This window comes from Odocoileus virginianus, chromosome 19 (genome assembly GCF_023699985.2).
Source record: "Odocoileus virginianus isolate 20LAN1187 ecotype Illinois chromosome 19, Ovbor_1.2, whole genome shotgun sequence".
Taxonomy (NCBI): Eukaryota; Metazoa; Chordata; class Mammalia; order Artiodactyla; family Cervidae; genus Odocoileus; species Odocoileus virginianus.
Window position 1 is genome coordinate 4514756 of NC_069692.1, and position 26331 is coordinate 4541086.

The 26331-nt window shown below is 40.0% G+C and overlaps 1 protein-coding gene across 1 annotated transcript in view; it reads right to left on the minus strand.

Moving 5' to 3' along the window:
• The window catches only part of CD109 (CD109 molecule), a 137505-nt gene that overhangs the window by 7565 nt on the left and 103609 nt on the right, over positions 1 to 26331 (minus strand). The window contains exons 24-31 of the mRNA XM_070480792.1: positions 17927 to 18008; positions 15786 to 16014; positions 14369 to 14534; positions 12483 to 12673; positions 11177 to 11332; positions 9062 to 9127; positions 6595 to 6737; positions 1537 to 1684 (exon numbers count right to left, since the gene is read on the minus strand). Coding sequence (XP_070336893.1) covers positions 1537 to 1684; positions 6595 to 6737; positions 9062 to 9127; positions 11177 to 11332; positions 12483 to 12673; positions 14369 to 14534; positions 15786 to 16014; positions 17927 to 18008 — 1181 coding nt within the window. The remainder of the gene's footprint in view (positions 1 to 1536; positions 1685 to 6594; positions 6738 to 9061; positions 9128 to 11176; positions 11333 to 12482; positions 12674 to 14368; positions 14535 to 15785; positions 16015 to 17926; positions 18009 to 26331) is intronic.

Genomic DNA, 26331 nt, shown 5'->3' on the forward strand with positions numbered 1-26331 from the left:
TTTGCCTCCAGGAAAGGTATTTAATGCCAATCTGGCAAACAGTACTGGTTAAGGAATCTGAAATTAATAAATTCCTTCAAACATTTCATTACATACCAATTAGCAGGAAGCAAAAAGTAAAATTAATCAGTCAAAATGTAATGGACACTAAAAATAGCCATTAACAAGAACATCAGAGACACAGGACAAACTCCAAACCTAATTACATTATTAAATATAGAAACATTAAATGCATTTTTCAAACCCTAAATTAGGCCCATGACTGTCAAGCAGTATTTAAGATATTAAAATTACTGGACAGCAAAAGAATCTAGAGACTTTGAATTCATTTTAACAGCTGATTAACCAAAGTGGTTTTTGAAGTCTTAAAACAAGGAGAATATTTAGGAACTAGCTTTTTAAAAGTAGAGTCACTGCTAAAGCAATATAATTCTGATTCACACTTTGCAAAACTGGAATAAGATACATACATATTCCCGCCTCGTAACATGAAACCCTAAGAACACTTAAAACTCAATTTCAACTCCACATATAAATTTCATATAGATGTCAGAAGAATACACTTACATGCCAGCAGTTTTGAGACATAACGAGTCTTGAATTCCATACTAATCTTTCTCACAATATTTTATGCACCTTATTCCTGAATCAGTAATTTTCATACAGCAATGGGAAGAGTACATGAAAATTATATGATGTAATTACATTATTTAATAACTTAGTGTAAAGACCAAACCTCTGAGAATATTCTATGATTTAAGCAGCTGACTTTGCAGTGCAGGAATGTTAACCCCTTTGGGATGTATTAAACGCTTTTTCTCTCATGAACGCACCCTGTGCTGGGTCTTCACTGCTACCTGGGGCTTTCTCGAGTCGTGGCAAGCGGGGGCTACTCTCTAGCTGTGCTATGCAGGCTTCTCACTGCAGTGGCTTTTCTTGTCGCAGACCACCAACTCCGGGAGCTCAGGTTTCTCTCCAGTTGCAGCTTATGGGCTCTAGAACGTGGGCTCAGGAACTGTGGCACATATTGCCTCACGGCATGTGGGATCCTAGTTCCCAGACCAGGGACGGAACCCAGGTCCCTTGCACTGGCAGCAGGATTCTTAACCACTGGACCAGCAGGGAAGTCCCTCATGAGCATTTTAAAACATGTAATTAAAGCTTTCACCATCAGCAGCATTTAAATAAACATGTTCAGCAATTCCTTGAAGCACAGGAGTTCTCTATTTGAGATCTGGACTATATTTCGGAAAATACGTCACAACAATTTCTGTGTTGAACATCTCGTATGAAATAATAATTCCATTATCAAGACTTCCATTAGGCTCACCATTAATAGTAATTCTCTTTAAACCAATTCTATAATAATGTCTTGTTAGTGTTGACAACAGATGGCTGCCATGTGAAAGGCACTCGGGGCGCCAAACGCCACAATGACGACGTCAAGGAAACGCGGGAGGTGAACGCACTTCTGAGCACAGGAAAGAGTGGTGTCGTCGGTGGTTGCCGAGGGGAAACTCGGGCGTCAGTACTTACAGAGTCTAAGTAGAGGCTGAGCTTCCCATGGTCGTGTTCGACTTTTCTCACAGTATCGCTCAGGGGAATGGCGTCTGAGGACACAGTAAAACCGCTGAGCAGGCTGACTTCCATAAGGGCCATGCCGCTTCTGGCTGGTCCCAGAAACCTAAATCAAGGGTGACAGGAGAGACAGAAACCCTTTAGGAAAAACCTACAGCTGTTGGCAAACTATCTGCATATAGAAATTTAAACTGCCAAGTGTTACTCCAGATATTTACTGTTTCGTTGAAGTAAGTTACTGTAGAAAACTGTAAAAAGGTGACCCTTTCTTTACAGGTCTGAAATTCCTATAACTTTCAACCACATGAGGAAGAGAACAGTGGGTCCACTTGTCAGCCAGCATGAAATGCCTACAACGCTGCTGGCTTAGGCGCCTGGGCTGTAATGAGGGCAACCTTTGCCCCTTCAGCAGGCAACTCTGTTTTCCAGTGGTTGATTCCAAATTGCATTGCATTTTTCATTTTCTCAAAAGTTGACGGTACTAAGTTCTCCGGCTCAAGGCCAGGAACTGAAAAAGAGGCATCACTTGACCAGTTAGCGGGAGATGGCGGCCAAGTCTTCAACAACCTGTTCTTCATCTGGTTTTAGAAAAAGAAGACCAGTAGGGAAGGTCCTTCCCTTTCTTCTCCCACATACGTGGAGCAAATGTTGTATTTTCTTTGGTCACCTTGGGAGAATGACAAGCCTGGGAAAGTTTTATTACACGGCTTCTTTTCTAACCCTGCTGTACACATTGTGAGCATCAAAGCATCTGGGCACCAACAACATTTTGTCTCCTTTAAAATAAATATTTTTCTAAAAAAGACTAGGTGGCAAGAGCTTTTAGTTTGGATCTGAAGGAGCCCAGTGTCATTATGGAAAGGAGTTTGTCTCCAAGATGGAGGTCTCAGCATCATTCAGTTAAGTTCCTGTTGTCCTTTAAATGGCAAAAGCAAGAAGAGCCAGTAGAAAATCTCACTTTTCCAAGCAGCAAACTGATGCCTGCCAAACATGACTGATTGAAAAGCCATACAGTACAAGTGCTGACTGTGGCTGGCTGGCAACCCCAGGCAGTCAAAACCATCTGCTGGTAATGTGCTCAAGAAGAGATGCTGCTGAAAACCAATATGGGCATTAAAATTGGAAGGGTTTTAGAGATGAGAAAAACAGCCAACCTGCCTAGATTCGATGACTGCAGTGTATCATCAGAAGTGCCTTAGCTGACCTGGTCTTTCCACCAGCCAGGGGTAGAACTTGTTAAATTGCCATGCCACAGAGAAACCCTGTCTGAGGTGAGTAAGAGCTTGGACCTTACTAACGAGAATAAAGAGCCTGAAACACCAGTTTTTCTTTTTATAAAGTGTCACTGAATGAATTCATTTAGAATGCTATTTGTATCTCATAGCAGATTTTTCTCAGAAAACTAGTTGCAGAGTCTAGATCCTTTTTGTAAAGCCCCCAACCCTGATTAAAACACCTTCTCCAGATCCTACACACACACACACAAAGATATAGATGTCCTCTACATAGCAAAGTTTATTGCCCATCTGACTCCTGATGCTGGAATAAGATTTGGAATTGTGCATTTTTACATGAGCCCCTTATAGTGAAGCCCCATCATGGTCTGAATCTCAGTTTCACTTTATTTTCCTCTTCTGTGTCTCCACCTGACCTCCCTAAGAGGTAAAATCCATCTCATGGCCCCATAAGAACAATTTGCCCTTTTCAAAACTAGAATTTTATTGATTTTCTCTAAGCAGCTCTTTGCAGGAAACCACCCTCCTCAGGAAAGCTCTCTTCTTGTCATTTTAGCAAAGCTGCATTGTAACTAACCTTAAACCAGGCGCCCCCATATTCTGCTCACCTCTGGCCAAGCACACTTCTCAAATCTTTTGATCACACAGTATCTTGCCTAGCCTGTTGGTTCTTTCCATAGATCAAAGGAGTACAAATGAAGAATAAATAATTAACAGATGACCAGATCTCTTTCCTAGCTTCCCCTTTAAGTAATCTCATGAACAAACTATATGAACAAGACAGCATCTAGAGAAAGATCATAAGAAGTAGACAAGCCTGCATGCACGGCAAGGTGGTGATGGCTCCGACTCCCACCTCAATGACCGACAGACCGTTTTCCCAGTTTCCCTTTAAAAACCATTACTACTGAGCAGAATCCTCAGAGCTGGTCTCAGGACATGAGTCCACCTTCTCCCCAGACTGCCAGTTTTTCTTATTAAAGCATCTTTCCTTTCAACCAGCAACTGTCTCCTGAGTATTGATTTCTAAACAGCCAGCAGCCAAACCTGAGTTCAGTAACATTGTTTTCAGGAATCATTTTTATTAATTTTTGTCTCCTCTTTCAAATAGTAAGTACTGTGAAGATAAGGCTATATCTTTTTGGCTAACCTTAACATTCCAAATCCTGACACTACATAATGGAAACTCAGCCAATACTTACTGAGTGAATGAATGACTGAAGGAGTGAATGAGAAAATCAGGGATAATAATAGCACCAACTTTATAGAATAACTCTAAGGATTAAATGAGTTGCATGTGCAAGTCATGGTGCAATGCCTAGCACGTAAGTTTGTGATAAATGCAGATGCTGTGCTGTGCTTAGTCACTCAGTTGTGTCCGACTCTTTCTGACACCATGGACATTAGCCTGCCAGGCTCCTCTGTCCACGGGGATTCTCCAGGCAAGAATACTGGAGTGGGTTACCATGCCCTCCTCCAGGGGACCTTCCCAATCCAGGGACCGAACCCAGGTCTCCCGCATTGCAGGCGGATTCTTTACTGTCTGAGCTACTGGAGAAGCCCAAATGCAGGTGGGTGTTGTTTAAATAATAACGATAATAACTTGATGTTATTTGGAACAGAGCCCAGTTTCAATCTTAGTGAAGGATAATGGGAGTCCTACTTTCTCAGCTAAAAAGGAAGCCACTGCAGAGATTCTGATATTCCCGTGCTGCTGGTTCAAAATGCCCAAATAGGTGAGGAAGGGGGCAAACACATGTGGCAATTTATACTAAAATCAGGAACAAGGAGACTCAAGACAGTAGGGATGGCAGCAGTAATGAAGAAGACTGGGTTCAGGCAATGGCTAAGAAGATTGACCACCTGGAGGAACACCTAGAGACGACCTTAGGAGGACCTGGAGGTTCAGTATCACATCAGTGACATCCAGCCCACCAACAGTCCAAGGTCAATCAGATGCTATAGTAAGTGTTAGCCATTCAGTCATGTCTGACTCTTTGCAATGCCATGGTCAACTCCCGCCAGGCTCCTCTGTCCATGTAATTCTCCAGGCAAGGGTACTGAAGTGAGTAGCCATTCCCTTCTCCAGGGGATCTTCCTGACCCAGTGATGAAACCTGGGTCTCCTGCATTGCAGGCAGATTCTTTACTGTCTGAGCCACCAAGAAAGCCCAATCAGACACTATGGGATATTTAAAAAGGGCAGGCAGCAGCTCGTCAAGATCAGTGCATAATAGAGTAACACCGAGCTTAAACAGTAGATTGACAAAGAAGAAACTATAAAGTCTCTTGATTCAAGAACTTTCTGAAGGAGTTGCTCTCAAACTGCTGTATGCATCAGAATAAGCAAGAAAGCTGAAGGTGGCTTCATAGACCCTGAATCTGTGAAGTTAGTAGTCTTGAAGAGAATACTTTTTGCTTAACAAGATCCTCAGATGCTCTGGACACAGACCAAATTTAATAGTCACTTTATTAAATGCTCCCAGAATCTGTGAGTGCCTAAATATCCAATGCAAAGATCTTCTAAATTGGAAATATTTCACTGTATCTTAAAAAAACTAGGCTCTTCATTGAATTTGCACTTTTATGAAGTTCTGAGTTAAGTGCGTAACACAAAAAGTTAAATGTGAACCTAGAATAATTGGTTAATGGAAAAATGACCAACAAAAAGAAATAATCAATTTTTGAGTATTAATCATGATTCATTAAGGCTTTTGAATGGAAACAGTGGCAGACTTTATTTTCTTGGGCTCCAAAATCACTGCAGATGGTGACTGTAGCCACAAAATTAAAAGATGCTTGCCCCTTGGAAGAAAAGCTATGACAAATCTAGATAGCATATTAAAGCAGCAATATCATTTTGCCAACAAAGATCCATATAGTCAAAGCTATAGTTTTTCCAGTAGTCATGTACAGATGTGAGAGTTGGAACATAAAGAAGGCTGAGTGCCAAAGACCTGATGTTTTTGAACTATGGTGCTGGAGAAGACTCTTGAGAGTCCCTTGGACAGCAAGGAGATCAAACCAGTCAATCCTAAAGGAAGTCAACCCTGAATATTCATTGGAAGGACTGATGCTGAAGCTGAAGCTCCAATACTTTGGCTACCTGATGCAAAGATCCAACTCACTGGAAAAGACCCTGATGCTGGGAAAAATTGAAGGCAGGAAGAGAAGGGGACGACAGAGGATGAGATGGTTAGACAATACCACCGATTCAATGGACATGAGTTTGAGAAACTCCGGGAGCTGGTGATAGACAGGGAAGCCTGGTGTGCTGCAGTCCATGGGGCCACAAAGAATCAGACACGACTGAGTGACTGAACAACAATTAAAGTTTTTATAAATTAAACCTAAGTTTCATTAAACTTTTCTATGAAAACTTTCTATGAAAGTTTATTATAAATACAAGAAAAACTTGCAAATATTGATAATTTGGGCATGTGGAGAAAGGTTTAAATACACTTAGCATTCTAGTTTGTAATCAGAAATATATTGTGTAACTGAAATCTTTGCTAAATGTAACTCCTTATAGTAATACAGTTAGATAACTATAGTTATATAATTAAATATATAAATAGTCATATGCTGCTGCTAAGTCACTTCAGTCGTGTCTGACTCTTTGTGACCCCATGGACTGTAGACCACCAGGTTCCTCTGTCCATGGAATTCTCCAGGCAAGAATACTGGAGTGGATTGCCATTTCCTTCTCCATAAGTAGTCATATATATTTAATTATTCAAATATATTTCTTAAGGAGGAAGAGGGAGGACTTAGATACCAACCTTGTGCACACATTCAAATCCAAGTGATTGACATCATCTTTATTATCTTTTACAGCAACATCTAAGTCAAATGATTCCTGATCTTGGATAGATCTTCGACTTTTAGAAGATCTGGAATTTTTCACATTATAAATTACATTAAGCTGCAATAAATAACAAAGGAGCATAAGTAATAAGTCATTAGCAATAAACTGGTTTAATTTTATATTCTAAAAATTAAGTAATGATTCTCTGGGATAAACTCAACTAAATTTGTAATTTTCAATCTAAAAAAATTTTAGTTTTACCAGCTAGCAAAGTATCATTATTACAAATATAATTATAAAAGTAAATAAACAATGATTTTTAAAATTGAGAAAAATTGTTAGGTAGTATTCAAAATTTCATAGATCATCGTGGACAATATTCACAGATATTGTTTTTTTCAAATACTGTAAAACATTCCCATGAGGAAACAAGATAAACTATTGCCAAGTTTCTTGAAAGCATCCACTAATTTCTAAGGTCTTTTGCCCAGCTGGAGTCATTTTTCACAAACTGGAACTATTGGTAAGATAAATCAAAATATCTTTATCCAAAAGCCTTGGTGGAACAGAAACCTATTCAACTGCTAAGGCTTCTTTTTGATTATACAATGTTTTTCAAAGATGATGAAATAAATGATGGATTTCAAGTCAACTGGGTCTTTATATCCAAGAAATCTTGCAGTTTATTTCTAAAAAATAGCTTTGCTTTTTATCACTCAAAAGGGGTCAACACTACTGCAAACCTGAGAGTCTTCCTTGCCCTGCTTTTTCCAGAGCACTTTCAAAAACATTAACTAAAGGAAATGTCAATACCTATTTCTGGGTAACCAGCTTTTTTGCCATTTTCTTCTCCATTATAAGAAGTACCTATTGGTCCCTACTTTGTTTTCTTCATGTTGATACAGACAAACAACTGGTGAACATTCCCACCAGTAGGTACCAGTAGGTACCAAATTTACTGCTGTGTCCTTAGACCTCATATAAAAATCACTTGACTTTACCTATACAGTAATTTATTATATTTGGTTTATCAAGAATGAATTCAAACCAATTTGGTGGTTTAAATAGGTATAATTTTTCAAGCTTATCTAAAATATCCTGTGTATTTACTTTTGGATTTATTATTCACATCAAAAGATAGCTTGAGAATGAGTATTTTCACATGGTCTTTGTTGGTAAAGAGCAATACAAGTTATTTACTCTTTCCTCTTTCTATCCTTTTCATCGAATACTGTTCCTTTTAATTGTGATTTTTTTTCCCTGTTTAAAAGAAAACATTTACTGTATTTTGAGTATTGTACAAAATAATCTTCACATTATTCTTAAGTTTCTAAATTATACCTGACTGTGTGCCCTAAGCATTGTGTCTTGGCAAAAGCATCTGTTCTCTCAACCAGGAGAGTTATACTGGTTTTTGAAAAAGTAGCTTTTCTGTACAACAGTCTTTTTAAAAAACTTTCTCAGGGTTTCCCTGGTGGCTCAGTGGTAAAGAATTCACCTGCCAAGAGTCTACCAGGAGACACGGGTTCAATCCCCGGGTTGGGAAGATCCCCTGGAGAAGGAAATGGCAACCCACTCCAGTATCCCTGGGAAATCCCACATGGACAGAGGAGCCTGGCGGACTATAGTCCATGGGGGTCGTAAAAGAGTCGGACACGACTTAGTAACTAAACAACTTTCTCAGTAAAGCTGTCAGGGTTTGTTTGGTTTGTTTTTTCTAACCAAGTACGTAGTACATAAAAACCATGGGGACTTAAAACCATGTTATTGGGATGCAAAATAGGTTTTAAGTCCCCATGATTTTCATGTATTATTAAGTAAAATAACTTCCATTCAGTATTTTATATACTACCTCCATTTAACTGTATCCCAGTTACACCATAAAGGGTAGATTTCTTTGAATTTCCTTCCTATAGTAGAGCACTGAACATATTATGCTCTAATTGTTTTATTTACAATAATATAAAATTTTACATCAAAGGGACACATTTCCTATCTTCAAGTCAATTACTTATAATACCATGTTGACCTTCATATTGTTAGATGAATATTAAGAAATGGTAAGTAAAACGCTATATATTTATCAAGTCACAATAGAAACTCTAGCCAGCATTATGTCTGAGCTACATTTTCACACACAAAAAAGGTGAGAGTTCCCAACAGTTCGCATGACTCATTTGGAGGATTTTAACCCTCACCTCAAAAAGTATTTAATACTCAAGAAATATTCTTCTGACACATTTTCAACTCATATAATTGCTAGTCTACTTACTAGCTAGTAACAGCTCTAACACTTTTTATTAAAGATAGTGATTTATTTTGCTGTCATAGAAATAAACCTTTAATAATTTTGTCATCTAAGTTCAAGATTTATCAGTGCCTCAAAGAATTATTATAGCAAGTCATATTTAACAAAACAAAAAATAAACATTATTACATACCTGACAAATAGCATATCCAAAACCATTTGCAGAAATATTCACTGCAGTTGGCTGTACTACAGCAAGCTGTATAAAAGTGGGAAAAAAGTAAATATGACTAAGTATCCATATCCAGGCCCTCCCAGCCAGCACAGACCACTGTTTTCCCTCATCAGGAGCATGAGCTGTCTGCACTCTAAAGCTCTAACAACTTTACATGGAAAATACATAGCTAGTAGGAAGCTCAGGGAGCCCAGCTAGGTCTGTGATAACCTAGAGGAGGGAGATTGGTGCGGGGAGACGCTCAAGAGGGAGGAGATACATGTACACATGTAGCTAATTCACTTTGTTGTAGAGCAGAGACTTACATTACATTACAGCAGAGACATTGCAAAGCAATTATACTTCAATAACAAAGTCTTTAAAAAAATTTAATTTAAAAAAAGGACTTATTTTACACAGGTCACTATGAAGGTCAATTTTGATGATGATAAATAATTATTATGACAAAATTAATACCTTATATGTGTTTTGACAATTAAAAATACTTTTCTGCAAATAATTTCATTGGTATGTAAATATACTGAATTATGGTCAGTGTCTCCAAAAACGTTACTAATTTCTGTTCATGGTTTAAATTACCTTCGGACATATGAAAATTAGATAAACAAGAATCCATAAAATAATAATGATTATTAGCAAGTTGTAAGCAAAATGTTAAGATCACACACTTCTTTTTCTTTTTTTTAAACTGAAGAGAACTGATTATTCCATAAAAAAGAATAGATCGCAGCTTGCCTATTTCTTTGTCTAGATAAATCACTTAGATACACATATGCTGGTTTTCATTAGCATCATGGAAATTAAGCATTCTGTAGCCTGAAATGTTATCGTTCAGCAAATAAAAAATACATATTCAATAAATAAAAATACAGTTCAATTACTCTCCATAATGCCTAAATAGACTCTGTGTTTTTTCCTCTACCTGTTTAATCAAAAGCGCACATGAATCAAATTGCTGCTTCATCTTGTGTGTAAACAGAAGGCATCACACAATTATTTTTCAAGTCAATAAAATCCTCCTTCCTTCCCCACTCACCTTACTTCCTCCCACAAATATTAAACAGTAAACAAGTATTTTTCTTTAGACCTGGATCAGGCAAGATAGGAGATTAAAAGCAAGAAGTTGTAAATACAGTCCAGTACTGATACAAGATTAATAAAGTGTATTTTGGGGTATAATTTTTTTAAAAAAAGAACTTTACACAGCCCACAAGTCAAAGGCTATGGGTAAACCAGACAAGAGGGGTGAAGGCAGAGGAAGCGCACATTAGTGCTATGGAAGCCCTTCTGTAGGGACTGAAGCAAGAAAGATAAGAATCAGAAGTCATCCCTTCCTCCTCAAGACTCCCTTAGCATCCAAGTCCCTGGCCTTTCTGAGAACACAGTGACATGCAATCACTGATCCGGACCAACACTATTCCTTCCTTCTCCTTTGCTATCACCCTTTCTCCCTCAGGTTCTAGTCTTGAAGTTACTGCTTTCCTCCATTACCCTCAACTTCCTGCAAGGTTAGCCAAGGGAATAAAGTTAGGGTCTAGCACAGTCCTTTATCCCATTTTTAAGGAAAAAATTCTACTGCTGGTTCTATCAACTCCTAAGAGGAATGTGGTGCAACCAAAAGGAACATAGTCTTTGAAACAACGGGTTCAAATTCTAGCTCTACTGTTACTAGCAACATGACGGTGGGCAAGTTACTTCAACGCCCTTAGCCTCAGTTTTATAATATGTATAGTGGGGATAAAAGTACCTGCTTCTTAGTCTTGGTTTGAAAAGTAAATACAATATAGCACACATAAAGAAATCTGGCACACGGTCTGCAAAGAGGAGGAGCTCAAAGGGTGTTCATTCATCTCCCAATATGACAGGACCCATGTTTTCGCCTTTTCCAAATCTTTGCAAAGTTCTCATCCCCTTCTCCCTTCCCCCACTCAGCAAATTCAACCACAAGAGGGTACTCCTTCCTGTCAGGACACAGCTCTGGAAACAAGTCTTTGTTGAAGTCAACAGAAAGAAAATCATCAGCAGATGGGATCACCTACACAGATATTCAGATAACCACCCCCTTGTCCACACCTCTGCCATCTGGAGAAGAAAGCGGTTCTGTGTGTCAATCACAAACTTCACAGGACTCAGTGAACTGGGCCCCTCCACAGTCACTCGGATATTTGTCTCTTCTACATTCATTAAAGCTGCAAATTCAGATAGGGCCTTCAAGGCCACAATGGTGTCCTGTTGAGGGGATAAAAAGATTTGTGCACATAAGCATATATTAAGGCTTCCAAAGAGTAAATTTCAGTAATGTTTAGGATACCACTACACACTCATCCACCTTTCTTGGGTGAGGAGCTCACCTAGGTCCACCTTTGAATTTGATTGACCTGGATACAGGAAAGACTCAGAATCTGCTGACTAGAGCTGAGATCCTACTGTACCAGATACCACAGGTGGAAAATGGCTACTAAGACAGGGAACTAATTTATCCTATATAAGTATCAGATATGATGTCTATATCAATGATGGGAAAAAATTAAAATTAACAACAAGTCTTTAAAGTTACTAAACTTTTAAACTGCCATGTAATTGTATGAAGTCATGAAAAAAAGGAACCACATTAGTAAATATATATATATATATTCCATTCTAAAAACCAGTCAATCCTAAAGGAAATCAACCCTGAACACTCATTGGAAAGATTAATGCTGACACTGAAGCTCCAGTACTTTGGCCACCTGATGTGAAGAATCGATCCACTGGAGAAGACCCTGATGCTGGGAAAGATCGAAGGCAAAAGGAAAAGAGGGCGGCAGAAGGTGAGATGGCTGGATGGCATCACCGATTCAATGGACATGAACTTGGGCACACTTCAGGAGATAGTGAGGGACAAGGAGGCCAGCATGCTGCAGTCCATGGGGTCACAAAGAGTCAGACATGACTGAGCAGCTGAACAACATGTACATTTAATTTTTTATATAATTAGTTTTGGGCTTCCCTGGTAGCTCAGCTGGTAAAGAATTCGCCTGCAATGCAGGAGACCCTGGTTCAATTCCTGGGTCAGGAAGTTCCCCTGGAGCAGGGATAGGCTACCCACTCCAGTATTTTTGGACTTCCCTTGTGGCTCAGATGGTAAAGAATCTGCCTGCAATGCAGGAGACCTGGGTTCAATCCCTGGGTTGGGAAGATCCCCTGGAGGAGAGCATGGCACCCCACTCCAGTATTCTTGCCTAGAGAATCCCCATGGACAGAGGAGCTTGGTGGGCTACGGTCCATGGGGTTGCAAAGAGTCAGGCATGACAGCACAGCAGAGCAGAATTAGTTTTACATATATCTAGTTATTTATATAGGTAGATAGCTAAAGAAATTGAAAGCGATCCTCACTCACCTGGGTAGATGCAAAACCTCCCAAGCTATTTCTCTGCCTGCTAAGCCACCTCATAATCGGAATTCCCTCAGGAACCTGATGCTGCAAGAAGTGTGAGAGCAGCGCATAGGCTGCAACTTCAATATCCAGGGAGCTCGGCTGCCAGGATTCAGACAGTCTGGACACCGATGACACCCAGAATTGCAGGCCTCCTGCAGGAGAAAAGTGGTAACAGTCTGGCCAATTACAGAAAAATTACACTTGATACCACTGAACATTCCTACACTGGTCCAAGTTCTCCTTGACTAGCATAAAAATACACATATTTCTATACATGTGTATATTTCTGCCAAGCAAATATATGTATAATCACACACACAAATAAACATGAGTCTTCTTAAACTTATTAAATTTATAAATTTTCATCCTTTTCCTATTACTTATATTTGAGAACATTTTGATGAAAATATTTTCCCAAGAGAAATTCCATATGTCTGGCTCAAGACTAAACAGCTATAAATTTTTTTAAAAAATCATAGTATATTCCAGACCATCCCAAAATATTTTCGGACACGTTGGAAAGAAACGTATTCTGGGAATCTGCCATTAAGCAGCTCTAACATTCTGGGAAACACTCCTTTTTCCATTATCTGAAAGTTAGTGTTATAAGTTCAAAATCCAAGACCCCAAGAAAAAAATGAGAGACCCTGGCCAGCTCAACAATCTTCCTAGAGATAGTCCTGCTAGCCCCCGGGAGAAACATCCTACTTAGTACCCACTTCCCCTTGTCTCAAATATTACCATTTAGATGATGATTACATTTGAGTGGAAGGTAACACAACTACCACTTAGCCAAGCAGAGAAGCAGAGATGTCAAGGATTACTTCAGCCTCTATGATATAAACCTTCTAGTCCCCAACACTGCAATAGGTAATAAGGATTTAACCTAAATTACTGCTAACAACCTGGGTTCAATCCCTGGGTTGGGAAGATCCCCTGGAGGATGAAATGGCAACCTGCTCCAGTATTCTTGCTCGGGAAATCCCATGGACAGAAAATCCTGGGAGGGCTACAGTCCATGGGGTCACCAAGAGTCAGACACGACTGAGGACACACGCATTGCTAATAATAACACAATATTTTTTACAGTCTCAGAAGCCTCTAAAGCACTTTCCATAATTAGCCTGTTTTGAATTCAGAGAGATTCAAAATCAGTCAACATCACCTAAAATTATTTTTGCCCACCCCATCCTCTTCCACCACACACACACACACACACACACACACACACACACACACCCCTGGATCCCTGACTATAGAGGGCATTCAGGAAGTAATAACACATGTACTTTTTGTCCTACTGTAGCCCACAAGCAGTGCTCATTCCAAAACTGTTAAAAAATCATACACACAGCTTGCTAATGGCATTTATGACATTTGCATTTCTATTAGCATTTTAATTCACATTTTTTAACACGTGGTAAGCCCTGCACATTACCTCATTTAATCCTCATACCAGTCCTAAAAGAGGTGTTATTCCCCTCTGACAGATAAGGAAACTGAAGCTCAGAAAGATAACCGAACCAGAATTTGAGCCCAAGTCTTTCCAAAAACCATAGCCTTAATGATCACTCAAGGCCACCAAACCAGAAATGGTATCAGACAACTTGAAGGGTAACAGACACAAGGCAGAACATGTCTAAAAGAAGGAAACACCCAAAGCATGAAACTCTCTAGAAAACCCTTGGGGAGAGTCGCAGCAGGGTGACCATGTCAACCCATCGTGATTTTACCTGCATCACATTTTCAAGCCATTCAGATGTAAGTGTAATCACCTTCATACCTGGTGTACAAAACTTTCTCATGTCATGCACACATTTCATAATGCACGGGGCTACACGTTTTACCTTCTTGTTCTGATCTCCAAGTCAGCATATCCAAAGCTTCCTTGGCTTTAGGGCTCCTCCCAGATGACAGAGCGTAAGTTACAAGTGCCAGGGTGTAATTGTCGGAAATCCCCCTATCGAATTCAGACTCCAAAAAGTTGATAGACTCTTGCACATCAATATTAGGCTGGAAAGAAAAGAATACACATTTTACTATTCAACATAACCTGTCACCACACACATATTTATATAAAAAGTATTTTCAAACATTCATTCAAAAACAATTTCAGTGCCTATTAAGCACCTGACTTTGTCCTAGACAATGGAAATCACCCTGATCACCAACAATTAAAGATCTGCCATGTATTTTGAAGATAATACCATTTTTCAGGTTTTACAAGCAAATAAGCACCATTCTGTAGAGGGAATAAAACATAAGAAGTGGTGCTTTTGCCAGTGTTTCTCCCACTGACTATCATGAACTAAGAAGAGGACATAAAATGTATCCTGAGAAAGATACTTCACATATATGATCTAAGGTACTGAAGCTCTAAATTGAGGGGAAAGATTAAATCCTACATGCCGAGTACTAGGCTAGGAAAACTGCAGGATCTTGATATTGAGAATGGCTGCTTTCGATCATTTGCAGTCGGCAATAAGCAGTAAAAGGCATCAATCACTGAGACAGCTCTAGAGCAAAATTAAGCTCATTTGCATAACTTTCCAGGCACATCCATCCTTACCCAGACATCCATGCCCACTTAACATGCTTTTCAGAGTGTGGGTGTACTTTTTACTTGGGCTTCCCAGGTAGCACTAGTAGTAAAGAACCCGCTTGCCAATACAGGAGACATAAAACATGCAGGTTCGATCCCTGGGTGGGAAGATCCCCTGGAGGAGGGCATAGCAACCCACTCCAGTATTCTCGTCTGGAGAATCCCATGGACAGAGAAGCCTAACAGGTTATAACCCACAGAGTCACAAAGAGTCAGACATGACTGAAGCTACTTAGCACACACACCTGTATTTTTTACCAAATTAGACATTATAATTGCTCCAGGGTATTTAGAAATTTTTTTTAAAAATCTTTAACAATCTAAGTTTGCTAGAGCACATTCCCAAACTCTGAAGAATTTTCTGTCCTCTAAAAAATTAACTTTCTAATGATAAAATATGTGTTGACTTATCTTACAATAACAAGAACACAATATTACAAAGCATTTTTAGAAATCTCTTAGTTTACTCAAAAGAGTGGGTTGATATTTTCATTCTTAGCTGTTAGAATGTGTCCACAAATGCAAAGCAGAAGAGTACTCCAATTCAAGACTTCAAATGTGATGGAATATTGCAAAATTCTTTGTTTCCAGACATGTATTTGACCCATCAAGACCCACCTTTCTTGTGATTTCCCACCCATTATTTATTAAAGATTAAATACCTGATACTTTTTATATCCCAGGAGAGATGTCACAATATAAGCCGTAAGAGTTACAGGACTTTTATTGCCACCTTGAAGCTCACTGTGGATCACTCTTCCTGGCTCCCAAAATTCACCGTTGGATTTCTGATGTCCTTTGAGCCAAGTATATGTTCTGTGTAACACATTCTGATCAATGTCTATGTAAGGATCAGCTTCAAGGAAACATCTTAAAACAAAAGCTGACAACCTTGGGGAAAAGGGGGGGGGAGAATTACATAAAATACACTTTATAAAATCCTCCAAATTACACCAAGCAAGAAAATACCAACAATAACACATTTCCCCCATCAAAAGATTCTCCAAAGGGCCAATCACTGAAGAAGGAACAAATGGACAGAAAACCACCACAAGACTCAAAGTAAATGACTCAGCCAGGCAGAGGGTACAGTTTCCCACAAGTGTGGCCGGAAAATTCCAGGTCAGCTCACAAAACAGTAAAGAACCTGGAAATCATCTCATCCCACCTCATTATTTTATAGGCTGAGAATCTGAAACTCAGAGAGAGTTAAATAAATGGTCCAAGGTTATTCACCTGTGGACTGTTCTGGGTATTTACCTAGGAAGAACTCATTGCACATTTGGTTCAACCCCAAAGCAATGGATGAAGTATGTTTAGTCCACAGTCAAACTGTAGTACTTTTAAGTAGAGCAAATGGATATTTCTATCCTACAGGACAGCAATCAGCAAATTACAGTCTGTGGGCCAATACTGTTTGGGCCAAATACAGCCCACCGTCTCCTTATATGTACCTCTTCCCACCCCTACCCTACACCTAAAATGGTTTTTGTTTTAAGGAGAAAAGAAGAGAGGGTGAAGGGAAGAAGAAAAAACATGCAACTGAGGTTCTATGTCCTAGCATATTTACTATCTGACCCTTTAAAGAAAAAGTATGCCAATCTCTGCTACAGAACACTAAATATTGAGGTGATAAAGAACATCAAGCAATAAAACATTGAAACCTTTCTATTAATGGGTCTATAACCTGACTCGTGCCAAAAGAAAATCTGAAGCAGATCTGTTTCATCCTATAAAAGATTTAGTGTGGTAAATATTACTAATATTCAACATGATGCAGTTCTCTTTAACTTTGGGTATGTAGAAGAATTCACTTCCAGGCCCCAATGAAGTTAGGCATGGCCCCAGGACCAGCTCTGATCACGATAAAGTGATAAGAAATCTTATGGCTGAAGCTTTTAATTGCCAGCGCTGGATATCCCAGCCTTCTGTCCCCAGACTGAGGCTCTGGGTGAGACAGGGAGATTGTGGCTGAAACAAAGGTGCAGAGCCCCCTGGTGACCCAGAGTGGAAATGCAGCATGCGCACAACGTTTGCTAATCAACTACTGAGATTTAGAAGGTTTTTACCACAGCACACTTTAACTAACTCTACTGATACAATTAGCCTGTCTTTTTCTGAATGTAAACGAAGTTGAAGATAGTTCAAGAAGAGAGTAATCATTCAAAATCAGCCACACAGAGCTTTCATTCTGGAGGAAACTCTGAATGTTCATTATTTAACCCCCTCACTGTTTTTTCACAAAAAAAAATAACCTTAAAGAAACTACATTGACTGTATTACCACAAAATTCATGTTGAATTGTCTCAGATTAAAAAAAAAAAACTGGACTCCCCAAGTGGTCCAGTGGTTAAAACTCTGAGCATCCAATGCAGGGAGTATGGGTTCAATCTCTGGTCGGGGAAATAAGACCCCACATTCCGTACAGTGAGGCCAATAAATAAATAAATAAAGCATTTTTAAAAGTGATCTTTAAAAAAATCTTAAAATAACTACGTCCCAATACCCTGTATTTCTAACCAATTTTTCTTGCCAGCTGCACCATCATCATAAAGTATTTTATTGCTGCCTTTCCCACAAAAAAAAAAAAGAGAGAATTTATGACTTATCTTTTCTAAATAAAAAGTGTTTTTATTGGTGTTTTAAAGCCATATTTGAAAGGGAGAATCTCTTTTCAATTCAGGCTCTGGAAAACACAGGCTCCAAGCAGATACAGAGATTCATCTGTCAATTTCATGGCCATCATGACCTAATAAGAGTCCGTTCTGTGATATGAACTTGTTCCACTAGCAGAAACACTTACCAAGTGCTTCCAGAAGGGTCATCGTTCCCAAAAGCACTGAAAGAGCCATCTTCCCTCTGATAGAGCAGTTCTCTCTGGTAACCTGAAGACAACAAAGCAGATCATCAATGTGATCAAGTTGCAATGAATGGAAGTTTCTGATCACGACTTCACATTGAGGGGACATGGGCAGACAATGGGAAAGAAGACATGAAGTCAAATAACACTGAATATTTTCCATATTATGTACTGTGGGGGATTAAGAACATCAGGACTTTCCAAGTAGAATGTACAAATTGAGAACTGAGATAGCCCCAAACTGAAATAAAATCAGAATACCATTACACAGCCAACATTTCTAGCCATTCAAAAGCAGGTAAAGTAAGGACTCTCCTGGTGCTCCATCAGCTAAGACTCTGCACTCCCAATGCAGAGGGCACAAGTTTGCTTCCTGGTCAGGGAACTAGATCCCACAGGCTGCAACTAAGACTTGGTACAGTCAAATAAATAAATAGATAAATAAATAAATATTTTTTTAAAAAATAAAGCAAGTAAACTAAAAAGTGGAGTATTTAAGTCTGGCATTAACTACAATGGTTTCAATGCTTGTATGCTAAGTTGCTTCAGTCATGTCCAGCTCTTTGCAACCCCATGGACTGTAGCCTGCCAGGCTCCTCTGTCCATGGGATTCTCCAGGCAAGAATACTGGAGTGGGTTGCCATTTCCTCCTCCAGGGGATCTTCCCGACCCAGGGATCGAACCCAGGTCTCCCTCATTGCAGGTGGATTCTTTACTGTCTGAGACACCAGGGAAGCCCAATTCAATACAAAATAAGTAAGTTAGCCAACACTGACTGTGTGTCAGGAACTGGTCAAAGCCCTTTACATGTATAACTCTGGTACTCCCACAACTCTATGATTATCCCATTTTTCAGAGATGAAGAGACAGGAACTCAGAATATGTCATGTGCAAGGTCACGCACTGGTAGGTACTGAAGTTAGGCACTAGCCAAGGTCAATCTGTTTCCAAAAGCCACTGCTTCCTACTAATTCACTAAGCTCTCAATAATTAATATATGAAAAGTCCTTTCCCGCTACCCCTCCCTCCAGGAACCATAAGTTCATTCGATGTAAGTCTGTTCCTGCTTTGTAAATAAGTTTGTTTGTATCATTTCTTTTTAGATTCCACATATAAGGGATGTCATATGCTATTTCTCTTTCTCTGTCTGACTTACTTCACCCAGTATAACAACCAACAAGGACCTGCTGCATAGCACGTGGAACTCTGCTCAATGTTACATGGCGGCCTGGATGGTAGGGGAGTCCAGGGAGAATGGATACATGTACAGGTATGGCTGAGTCTCTTCCCTGTTTGCCTGAAACTATCACAACATTGATAATCAGCTATACTTTAGTAGAAAATAAAAAATTTATATATATATAAAAAGTCCTTTGCACAGTACCTTTTACATGCTGTCAAAAAACAATAGACATCTCTCCCTAACATGGGTGTAGAAAATGACTTTCTAACCACCTAAATTTAAGAAAAAAAAAATTGACAACAGCAACAAAATTGTTTTAAACTTTCCCATGGCAAAACACTAGAGGCAAAGTTGAAAGACAGATGATAAACTAAAGGGAGGAGAGGAAGGGAAGGGGAGAAAAGGGAAGGGATGCTCCAGGTCCCCCCATCACTAGAGGAGGTGCTTCTGCGGAAAGATGGACCAGCCTGAGGTGAGGACCTAGTGCCTCCCTGAGTCACATCAGCGGCAGTTCCCGGATGGGTTACTGTGAAACCTTCAGAGAGATGAGATCAGCGCTTAGGGAAATCACCCCTCAGGTGGCTGACCTCCCACCATCACCATTAATATCAACAACGGGCACAGTTCTTTCGCCAGGAGCAGTCAGCCCAGAGGAGGTGGATGACTCGCAGATAATCTCCAGGTATGGAGTGCATTTCCTGAGCTGGTTTAGGTGAAACCGAGACTCCAAGCCTCTAGCTGTGCTCCCTGGGCAAAAGAGGAGGGAACCAGAACCAAGTGGATCTCCAGTGAGACATCCTTCCCTGTCTGAAGCCACCCATGCATCATGAGAGAACCCATGGCTACTTGTTCTCCAAGCCATCCAATTCCATAAGAGAAACGACAGCACGCTTGGCTGTAAGGTTTATTGTTAGTATAGTAATCCAGTGTTCCAGGGTAGTCACCTAAATTGGAGACTTTTCATCTCCAGGCGAGAAAGGCAAAAACATGGTTTTCTCCAAAAGTTTATGAGGAAGTAAGTGTTTTGCCTTTACGTTCATAGTTTTATGAAGAGCTCTTGCATTAGAAAGTAATATATAATCAGAATTAACAGATGCTTCTAAAATTTAAAATAATGATGCATGAACTGTTGTTTATAAAGGGTCAGACAAGATACATACATTGCGGGTCATGAATTTTCTTTGGAATAGCCATGAATGTAAAATATTTACAATTTATCATAATAAAGAGGAAAGTACCACTCATAGAAGCACATAGAAAAGTAAAGTTCTAAACATAATTTGTCTTAGTTTATCACAAGTGTCACAATTGCATACAAATAGAAGAATTAAAATCAGCTGTTTATGGCTGTATAAATATCTTTCTCTGGCAAAAAAAAAAAAAAAACTGATTAAAATATTCTCTATACTAAAAGAAAAATATTCATTATCAACTTCCTTACTCTTTCTGACATGAAATGGACAGTGAGAACTTCACCAACATTTTCTTTTTAGCATTTTTACTATTGCCTCTAGCCATTCTTGTGAAGGCCAAATGCAGCATCAGAGTTCTGAAACCTATTATTCCCTGTCTTTATTTCAACAGAGAAAATATAATGTGTTTTCAACTACATTTGGTCTGAGTCTTACTTGAAAAACTGAGCTGCAGGAACTACAATTTAAATATTTGAACAAGTTTTCATTTTATGATTCTAGTTTTCTTTTTGACAGTAAAAGATACTTCATTCAATGATGCAGCTATTGTTTAGATCAAAAAAACTACAAGGTTAGGTCACAGGGCTCCTGGGCCAAGCATGATTTAAGGAAAACCATGTGCTGTTCACAAATGATATTTAATAATATAAACATGACTTGTGTCAAAGCCACTTTAATCCCTTAAAAAAATTAAAACAACTATGGTATGTTTTTTAAAACTTTGGCAAACATGATAGCAAAGGAAAAACAGAGTCTCTGAAATGAGGCACTGATCTCATAATGAAAATCATGACACCAAGAAGTTTTTGTCCACTATTTTATAACTAATGTAATTTAGTTCATCATGTGAAAAGATGCATTTTTGAGGAGCTCACTGGAGAAGACTCTAGAGAGTCCCTCGGACTGCAAGGAGATCATACCAGTCCATCCGAAAGGAAATCAATCCTGAGCATTCATTAGAAGGACTGATGCTGAAGCTGAATGAAGCTCCAGTACTTTGGCCACCTAATGCAAAGAACTGACTCATTTGAAAAGACCCTGATGCTGGGAAAGATTGAGGGCAGGAGGAGAAGGGGACAACAGAGGATGAGATGGTTGGATGGCATCATCAACTCAGTGGACGTGAGTTTGAGCAAACTCCAGGGGACAGTGAAGGACAGGGAAGCCTGGCGTGCTGCACTCCACGGGGTCACAAAGAGGTGCACATGATTGAGCAACAACAATAGCTGGACTGATTCCCATCAGCCACTTCACCAGCTCAAAAGGTAACAGGTTCAAATCCCTAGTCACATTTCCTAGTTCATAAAAACCCGCCAGAGCCAGGTAGACACCGTGGTGGTAAGAAATAACCATGCATCGTGGAAACACCTGAGAGATCTTCCAGACTCAACCTCCACATTAGGGTGATCAACCGAAAGCCCAAAGAAGTGAATGCTGATACGGATGCCTTCACCTATTCTGCACATACTGAAGGGCCCAACCACGGAGAAGAGATTCAAGCAGTCCCCACTGTCAGGGAGTTTACCTTCTGGAGCAGGAGACAGTCAGATAATGTGGAAAAACAAGAACATTTTACATAATGTCAAGTGTGATGAAGAATATATTAAGTGGTATAATTTAAGAATATATTAAATGGCATAATTTAAGAATATATTAAATGGCATAATTTAAGAATGTATTAAATGGCATAATTTAAGAATATATTAAATGGCATAATTTAAGAATGTATTAAATGGCATAATTTAAGAATATATTAAATAGCATGATTTAAGTCAGAGCTACTGACTTAAGGGAAGGCCATTTTGCAGAAAACACCACCTGGGTGACCAGAAAGAGCCAGCCCTGGAAAGATCGGGGAGGGGGAGAGCACCCCAGGAGAAGGCAGGACAGGTGGAAAGACCCTGCGCACCGTGGACCTGGGGGTGCCTAGACATGGCGGGACAGAGCCCCGGGGGGATAATTGCAGGAGAAGTGAAAGAAGGGTCCGGTGTTCACTGAGGGCCTGCAAGCCCAGCCCGGGAATCCGCAGGAGAATTTAAGGAAGTCTCATGATCTTGACATTATCCAAAGATACTTTTTATTATAAAATATGCAGAAACTGTATTAAAGGAAGGTGAACAGGTTGGCTAAGAGTGTTATTTAGAAAGCCCTGGAGTACCTGGGGGCAACAACATGTCAGAATAAAGCCATCAGCCTGGGATGGAGAGAGCGGAGGAATTTCACACTTGTTTCCAGAGGCAGAACAGACAGAATTTACTTGCTGACCTGAGACCCTATCTCCTAGTTTAGATGCAACTAAGTATATTATAGCTGACAGTGCCTGGGCATTTACTATGTGTTAAAATACTTCATTTAGTCTTCAAAACAGCCCTAAGAAGCGGGTACTTATTTACCCATGTCTTACAGGTGGAAAGACGAGGCTATGGAAACCAGCCCAGAGCAGGAGGTGCGGCTCAGAGCCCAGGGCTGACAGCCCCCACCAAGGCCAGAACCAGGGCTCCACCTCCCGTGCTGGGGGACTTGCCCATCTCACAGCTCCAAGGTTCTTCATTCTGCCCACACAGCCTGTACTGCCCTCTGGCGGCTCTACGCCCTCTAACAACCAGCAAATGCAATGCAGCGCTGCTTTGAAACTGCAGTCTGGCACCTACCTTGCCGGGACAGGCGTGGGGGACCAGCACTCCTTTTAGAACAAAAAAAAAGGATACTGAAGATTTGGAGTGTTCATTTTTTAGGGCATCTGTCAATACTAACCCACAGCAAAGTGGCTAGGACAGAAACTCAAATTCTTAAGCCCTTAATGGGCTTCCCTTGTGGCTCAGCTGGTAAAGAATCTGCCTGCAATGTGGGAGACCTGGGTTTGATCCCTGGGCTGGGAAGATTCCCTGGAGAAGGGAAACACTACCCAGTCTAGTATTCTGGCCTGGAGAATCCCATGCATGGGGTCGCAAAGAGTCGGATACGACTGAGCAACTTTCACTCCAAATGGTTCACACTAGAAAACTTATTCTGTCTCTTTAAAGCATTAATATTTGATTGGCCAACAGTCCAGAAACACATAAAATATGCAATCAGTGGCATTTCCTAAAATATTTCACTTTATTTTATTTGTTGTTGTTCAGTCACTAAGTCATGTCCTACTCTTTGTGACCCTATGGACTACAGCAGGCCAGGCTCCTCTGTTCTCTACACTCTCTCAAAGAATGTAATGTATCAAAGAATATCTCAAAGAATATAATATATCAAGTTATAAAGCACCAGTCTAGTGCCTCCATACTCTCTACTTGAAACCAGCCAAACTACATTTCAAATACAAGTCAGAATCTTGTCTTTAAAAGATGCAGCGTTATGAAAAATAGTTTTCACTCATCTCCTTAACTATAACTATTATGGCGCTATGCCAACATCTCACCTGATTTTAGTGTGGCATCCACTATACCAAGAGTCCCTGGTACCACTGCTTCAACTTAATTAAAAGATTAAGGCAAGCTTGTTAGTGATTTGGCTAACTTTTGCACAGTTAAGAATTAGAAAACTCAGGAAAGACATTATTTTAATGTGAGCTTTTCTTTCAGGTTCCCTCATTATAAATGGACACGTTTATCCTAAACTAACTTCTGTGTAATAATGATAATAACTTACCCTGTTACCCTGTTTCCAATAAGCTTGCCTCTTGGAAAAAAGCAGCTCCTGTATTTATATATTTAAAATATGACTGAGTCACTTTAAAAATCAGCGGATTTTATCAAGCAAACATAGTTCATAGATCATGAAGGCCATTCCAGGTAGAGGACATGCAAAGATGCATTACATGAAGACCATAAGTACTTGGAAATCACAGAGGAAATGTCTTATTATATAAGTACCATTTCTCCTGAAACATTAATAACGTGTGTTTTCTGCATACATGATAGAACGTTTGATATTTTTACCATTCTCTTTAAATAAATGAATAGCTAAACTGAAAAAAACACGGCTGATTCACAAACATATGCAGAAAGGAGAATAAGTTTTAAGGGGCAGCTCAAGGCAGAAAGTACCAATTGCTACATCTTTGAGAATTTCCTAGAGGACTGAAGGACCTGGGCATGAGATGTCATAAATTCCTGCAAAGTTATCAGTCGCTCAGTCATATCCAACTCTCAGTGACCTCGGGTACTATGGCCTGCCAGGCTCTTCTGTCCATGGAATTTTCCAGGCAAGAATACTGGAGTGGGTCATCATTTCCTTCTCCAGGGGATCTTTCCAACCCGGGGATCGAAACCGGGTCTCCTACACTGCAGATTCTTTACCATCTGAGCCACCAGGAAGCCTAAATGCCTGAAACACCTGGCTCTAATCTGATGGAAACTCTACCACCATCTCCTTCGCGCAGAAGTCGGGTCACACCCAGCCCTGACCCCAATCCCCGGCCTCCCTTAGGTCTGTCCTCCCACGCAGCCCCAAGCCTTGCACTCAGCCCGTGTCTGCCCACCTAGCCAGGGGGTGCTCAGGAAACTGACTGCAGCTCAGCTTCTTGGATCTAACATCTCACAACTCACTCTGGTCTAAACTGACACCCGAGATTCTAACCTCTGGCCTCTCCTTCCCTACAGAGGCCATGGGCCTCCCTTCCTATTTTTTCAGAACTCCCATTGAGACCTCTTGCATGTTCGTCATACTGAAGAGTCTTGGCCCAATTCCTGGTCCTCCTCCATCCTCTCCTATTGCTTCCAATAACCTAAGAATACACAGAAGAACTGTACAAAAAAGATCTTCACAACCCAGATAATCACAATGGTGTGATCACTCACCTAGAGCCAGACATCCTGGAATGTGAAGTCAGGTGGGCCTTAGAAAGCATCACTATGAACAAAGCTAGTGGAAGTGATGGAATTCCAGTTGAGCTATTTCAAATCCTGAAAGATGATGCTGTGAAAGTGCTGCACACAATATGCCAGCAAATTTGGAAAACTCAGCAGTGGCCACAGGACTGGAAAAGGTCAGTTTTCATTCCAATCCCAAAGAAAGGCAATGCCAAAGAATGCCTAAACTACTGCACAATTGCACTCATCTCACACACTAGTAAAGTAATGCTCAAAATTCTCCAAGCCAGACTTCAGCAATACGTGAACCGAGAACTTCCAGATGTTCAAGCTGGTTTTAGAAAAGGCAGAGGAACCAGAGATCAAATTGCCAACATCCGCTGGATCATCCAAAAAGCAAGAGAGTTCCAGAAAAACATCTATTTCTGCTTTATTGACTATGCCAAAGCCTTCAACTGTGTGGATCATAATAAACTGTGGAAAATTCTGAAAGAGATGGGAATACCAGACTACCTGACCTGCCTCTTGAGAAACCTGTATGCAGGTCAGGAAGCAACAGTTAGAACTAGACATGGAACAACAGACTCATTCCAAATAGGAAAAGGAGTACATCAAGGCTGTATATTGTCACCCTGCTTATTTAACTTATATGCAGAGTACATCATGAGAAACACTGGGTTGGAAGAAGCACAAGCTGGAATCAAGATTGCCGGGAGAAATATCAATAACCTTAGATATGTAGATGACACCATCCTTATGGCAGAGAGTGAAGAGGAACTGAAAAGCCTCTTGATGAAAGTGAAAGAGGAGAGTGAAAAAGTTGGCTTAAAGCTTAACATTCAGAAAACTAAGATCATGGCATCTGGTCCCATCACTTCATGGGAAATAGATGGGAAACAGTGGAAACAGTGTCAGACTTTATTTTGGAGGGCTCCAAAATCACTTCAGATGGTGATTGCAGCCATGAAATTAAAAGATGCTTACTCCTTGGAAGGAAAGTTATGACCAACCTAGACAGCATATTAAAAAGCAGAGACATTATTTTGCCAACAAAGGTCCATCTGGTCAAGGCTATGGTTTTTCCAGTGGTCATACATGGATGTGAGAGTTGGACTGTGAAGAAAGCTGAGCGCTGAAAAATTGATGCTTTTGAACTGTGATGTTGGA